This window comes from Acipenser ruthenus, chromosome 18 (assembly GCF_902713425.1).
Source record: "Acipenser ruthenus chromosome 18, fAciRut3.2 maternal haplotype, whole genome shotgun sequence".
Taxonomy (NCBI): Eukaryota; Metazoa; Chordata; class Actinopteri; order Acipenseriformes; family Acipenseridae; genus Acipenser; species Acipenser ruthenus.
Window position 1 is genome coordinate 7,753,234 of NC_081206.1, and position 6,000 is coordinate 7,759,233.

Here is a 6,000-nt window from a genome sequence, read left to right on the forward strand (position 1 = left end):
TTCTGGCCACATGGTGGTTTCCATATACCATATCCGGCTCTGTAGGATGTTTGATGGTTTACTTTAAAGGATACAGTAGTGGCTTTTGTGTCTTTATAAGTGTAATTAAACTGAACTGAATCTACAGTGCCTAGACCTGAAACTGTTCAAGGATAGCAGTGACACTGCAGTAGAACTAAGACCTATTGGTTTGCACTTTTTATGATAAATATGACATTACAATGTTGTAATAATTGAATTGATGTACTTCATAAAACATGTTCCTGCAAAGACAGGCACAATATTGTCCTGGATCATGTTAGATTCAAATTAGGTTGCTATTATTTAGTTTCAGATATTGGGACGCACAAGTAACTAGATCAAATAAATGTGTTCACTTTCACTTTAGAGTGACACATAAATTACAGAATGTTCTTAAATGATGTTTTTCATAGCATACTAGGGCTTTACTTTATGTTTTGAAACCCAAGCCACAACTGTAGTTTTCTAAAATGACCCACCAAAAAAATACCACAGTGACACATACATATTGTCTAAGTCCACTGTTACAAAGGCTCAAATGTAAGTACCCAGAGGTGTGGTCCAAAAGGGGTTTAGCTGGAATGCCTGCAATGCACTGAAAACTTTGATTTGTTGCAAAAAACAAAACAATATGTAACTAAGGAATAAATGAAAGGCAAATCCTGCTGCTAAAATGGGATTCTGATAAATGGTGCATGTAAGCATGAAGCAAAATGAAGCATGTCAAATATTGCACTGTGGCCTGTGCAAGATGTCACATTTCATTTTTTTTTTTTTTTACATATCAACACATATTAAGAAGTAGAGCTACTGTGTAGTACAGCTGGGCAAACATAGCATTCAAAATCCCCACAGTGCAAGTGACTTAAACTTTGAATAATGCATAGCACAACTTGAACTTTGGGTTCTTGGATTACAGAGAGGCATATTCCAGCAGCAAAGTTATACTATATGTGTTATTTCTACATTATATATATATATATATATATATATATATATATATATATATATATATATATATATATATATATATATATATATATATATGTTGTGGGAGGTCTTTAGATATTGAACAATAGGAATTGTTGGGGACTATATCTTCAGCCTTGCTTGGACAATAATTGTAGTCCATTGTAATATTGACATACATTATAACTAACAATTGGTTTGAATGGTTAGTTAATTACAGTGTGAGTTATCTGTGTTTTATAAGGTTCTGATGGTCATATATTATAGACATGCAAGTTGGATATAAGCTGTCAGTGATCTTACACATCTATCTCCAAATATCTCCAAATAAAGTAATTAAAATGGTTTGTAATACAGATTAATTCCTTGTTAACAATCCCCCAAAAACCTAGATATTTGAAAAATACAAGATTAAAGTGTGACCAGCTGACTTTGATATAACATTTACCCAGATGTGAAATAGAGGCTGTATGAATGAATCCTGGTTACATATTCTGTTATTTTTTTACACCTTTGTCACAGTGAATCAAAACCCTTTCATTTTGATTGCATGGCTGAAGATCACGGAGCTAGGCTTGTTAAATTGCTAATGTTTGCCCAGCTTTTAAGTCACCACACAAGTCTGTGCTGCTGTTGCAAAAGAAAGAACAAACCAGCAATCTGGGTCTGTCTCAGGGTTTATTACTCTGAGTCCCTTCCCTGTGTCTGTCGGTCTGTCTGTCTGTCTGCCTCCCACACCACTTCATCACATGCATGCACTGTACTCTTCCCATGACATTCCCATCCAGAGAAGTGCATAAGAAGCAATGGATGTTCCTGACGATGTACAATTACACTGGTCCATTCTGTATTTCTTTACTGATGTGCTATTGTATTACACCAGAAAGAAATCCAAGCACTGTGTTACCCCCCAACAATTCACTTTTTTATCCACTTAAGCCATTATTCATAAAACTAAAATGCCATTAATAAAATCGATATGTTAATATATATACATATATATATATATATATATATATATATATATATATATATATATATATATATATATATATATATTCCGATTTTCCCCTTCTAACCTTCAGTGCGGTGTGTTAGGTTTCTCAAGAAGAACGAACTTGACCTGGTGATTTACATTGCTCATGTTTCCTCTTCAAAATAATTAGTTAGAATTAAAAAAATAACAATAATTTGTATGAACAAAATAATAAACCATTGCTGAAACTTGATGGAAATACATATAAATATAATCATATTACAAGTTCAAATCATACAGTCACACGATTTTGTGTCACTAGCTGTATTATGAATACGTTATTGATAAGTCGTGGTACATATTGATCCCGGTTAATGAGCCATGAAGGATTTCCCCATTGTTAACCACAATCTCATCAGGGTGAGTGATGAGCATGATAGGGGCAGCAGCTGTATTGTGCTGTATACAATTCAGATACACATATATGATCATTGTTAGAGCAAGTGCCTATATTATAGATATTGTTGAGTTACTATAAAATACATTTATAATACAGGTGGGAATTAAAAATTTAATATTTAAAAAAACTATCTGTTTAAATAGATTATGTAATCACTCAAACACTAAAACCAAATGTGTCAGAATTAAACACAATATTATGCACCAGATTTTAAACACACACCCCCAAATTATTTTATATTCAAAAGAGCGTTGATTTCATATCAGGCGATGCTTTCTTTCCAATTGCTAGAGTTGACCAGATTGTTGGTAGAGGTACTGCAATAACAGACAAGGATCGAACCAAAGTGACCACTGAAGGAGACCATCCCGAGGACCCTAGCATGATGGGAAAACTGGGAAAGGTTGAAAAACAGGTATGATGGTTTTCTTGCTGTAAACAGGGTGAAAAATGTATATATCTGCTAAAAGTTGTACAAAATTGTATTTTTTCATAAATACATTTCAGAGGTCATAGTGGGTAATTTTGTTGAGGAATTATATTTGACTATCTTGGTGGTTGGTAAAATGCATCTACAAAGAGACAAGACAGTGGAACTCCTACATAAGTAGCAAATGTGTACCAAATACAAGCCACACCAAATGTCTACTGAAAACACATTTCAAACACCTAGATCATTAGGGATTCTCTATACCGTACTTTCATTGACACTGTGACTCTAGGATGCCATCCGCTTCTATATACAGTACGTTTAATCATTATCATTTTAGGTGATGTCAATGGAAAGGAAGCTGGATTTCTTGGTGAACATCTATGTGCAGCGGATGGGTATCCCTCAGTCTGAGACGGAGGCCTACTTTGGATCCAAGGAGCCCGAACCTGCACCCCCTTATCACAGTCCTGTGGACAGCAGGGAGCAAATGGATAAGAATGGCTGCATCACCAAAATCATACGCTCCAACAGTTCGGCAGGGCAGAAGAATTTTGATGCACCGCCAGAGCCTCCAGGCCCCTGCCCTCCTTCCACATCGTGGCATCAGCACCCTATCAGTGAGTATCAACGCCACAGTCAAGGGAACTCGCCTGACGGGGACCCGTCCTCCTTAGTTAGAATCCCACCACCGCCCTCTCATGACCGCTCTTCAGGGAGCCACAATGGAAGCAACCGGGGAGGTGCAGAATACGAAGCTGTAGGGAAACATCACGACAGTGCCCTGAGGGACAGTGACACTTCCATCTCTATCCCGTCTGTGGATCACGAGGAGCTGGAACGCTCCTTCAGTGGCTTCAGCATCTCCCAGTCCAAGGAGAATATGGATTACCTCAACAACAGCTACTACGGAGCGGTGGCCCCCTGCGCTGCTATCAGACCCTACATTGCAGAAGGGGAGTCTGACACAGACTCAGATATATGCAGCCCTTCTGGTCCATCTCCAAGGTCTGCAACTGGAGACGTGGGGTGGTCCGGGTCGAAATAAAACTTCCCAGGGACATCAGCACATGTTCTGGATATGATTTAGCAAAAGCTTATGAAGCCATAAGAATGATGAAATTGCCCAGTGGCCCCAAAACCTTTACATTGAGAAGTTATGGAAAAGAGAAATCCCATCTGCTCATTAAATGAACTGTCGTCTTACTTAGATTTTGACAAGACTGCTGTGGACCCAGGGCACCCAGGGAGTTTCCAACGTCTGTAATTTTTATAAACTTAAAAAAAGGGTTTGGGTTAACCGAGGCAGAAGGCGCAATCATTTAGAATAACACAATTCTTTAATCCTTGTTTCTTGCATACATTGTATTTGTTTGCTTTCATCCAACATAGCAATTAAAATGACTTCATAAGCACTGGGCCAGTGGTATAGTTGCTCCCATAATTACAGAATGTATATCTTCAGAAAACATCTGGGGGAATAAGCTACAGCAATTTCTCAAACTAACAAATGGAACATTTACTGGAACTTCATACTTGCCACAAAGGTTAGCACCTCTTACCAAACTTCCAGATGTTGTTATGAATACATTATTGTACAACCGTACAGTAATTACTCATACGAATGCTAAATGTATTCAAATAAAACCCATCCCAGCTTGATATTGTTCATTTACTTTTAGCTGATCATTAACACCTTGATTTATTTTATCTTGATTGCAAATATTGTGAAACTACACACCAGCAAACATAACAACACTTCCTTTCTTTTAGGTCAGGCAAGATTGTGGACATACATCTGTGAGGTGGATTGATATTTGCATATTGATCTAACAATGAACAAGAATGTCCATTTACATTAAACAACACCCAACGGGACTAGAAGACTTACTCTTTCTCAGTTGACATCATGAATTCTTAACTGATGTGATTTACGATAAAACGGAGTACAGTACAGGATTGCTAAAGCTATTTTCAGTGATAACAGTCCACAAGATGTTCTCTTAAAAGATGTATCTTAAAAAAATGATGATTCAAGACTGTATATAGGCACTATTAAAAAAAACAAACAACTGGTCTTGCTTTACATAAAAGAGAAACAGTTTTAACTCCTTCTGTGAAAGCTTTTTTTTCAGAACTTAAGAAGTAAGAATTTATTATTTCAAAATACTGTTGTAAGGGCAACACTGATTGAGTGTTTTTCTGAAGCATTTTCCTAAGGAAAATAAAAAAAAAAGTATTGGCAGCTAGGTTTTAGAAGCTTGTCTGAGAATGGTAATGTATTTTCAATTTACCAGGAACCAAGATGCCCTAAAAAAGTCCTAATCAATTTTTGCCTGTAAAAGCATGCTTTGAGAAAAAATAGTCTGCATTTGTACCTACTAATCCTATTCTAAGATACTCTAATGTAATATCAGACTGCATTTCTTTATTATTTGTTTTTCTATAACACTGTTTCATATTATTACGGCAAAGTTCACAATTGTATACTTTAAAAGTGTGTCCAGGCAAATCCATTTGTCTATTATTTTCTTTAAATAAATATATAAAATCCCACGAAAGGGAGTTTAACGGAAAAAGTAACTTGTTAAATGATTTTCTATAACCAAAGTATGAAAGATGTTTTTTATTAATTGAATGTATGCAGTTGATGATATCTAGTACTGGGGATAATTATGGAAAAAACACTTTTATAATACTTATTAATTACATTTTCACAACTGACTAAATGTGCGTACGATATAAAGAATTCACAACAATGATTGTGGTATTGATAGTAGTGGTACTAGCAAATTGCGTTTTCAATCTTGAGTATTGCATTCCAGTTCTTTGAGACATTGAAGTGCTAGCCACTACCTAGTGTATTTCTTGAAAGGCTGTTGAAGATCAATGGATCTATATGGATTTATCCATTATACTTACCAATAACATCACCATTTAGGTAATCCCAAAATGGATTGTATTGCTTGTTTCTAAAGAGGAAATGATCAGGAAACAGGTCTTTGAAAATGAAGTAATGAGACATGTTGAACTGCAGTAGAAGGTGCAATTCACTGAGCAGTTCAAGTTCAAGATGAAATGTTGCTGATTTGGATATTTCCATAATTAGTTCCTGTACTGTACATACTTTTTCATATTGTTATT

The 6,000-nt window shown here is 35.9% G+C and overlaps 1 protein-coding gene across 17 annotated transcripts in view; it reads left to right on the forward strand.

Annotated features, from left to right (window-relative positions):
- LOC117420806 (potassium voltage-gated channel subfamily KQT member 2-like) overlaps window positions 1–5,064 on the forward strand; it is a 44,723-nt gene extending 39,659 nt beyond the window's left edge. For 15 of the 17 annotated variants that reach the window (XM_058991085.1, XM_058991093.1, XM_058991088.1 and 12 more), the window contains 2 exons: window positions 2,718–2,841; window positions 3,197–5,064. In XM_058991085.1, coding sequence (XP_058847068.1) covers window positions 2,718–2,841; window positions 3,197–3,904 — 832 coding nt within the window. In that variant the 3' untranslated portion in view covers window positions 3,905–5,064. The remainder of the gene's footprint in view (window positions 1–2,717; window positions 2,842–3,196) is intronic. The other 2 variants (XR_009307651.1, XM_058991102.1) reach the window with 2 other exon arrangements.
- The last annotated feature ends 936 nt before the right edge of the window (window positions 5,065–6,000 follow it).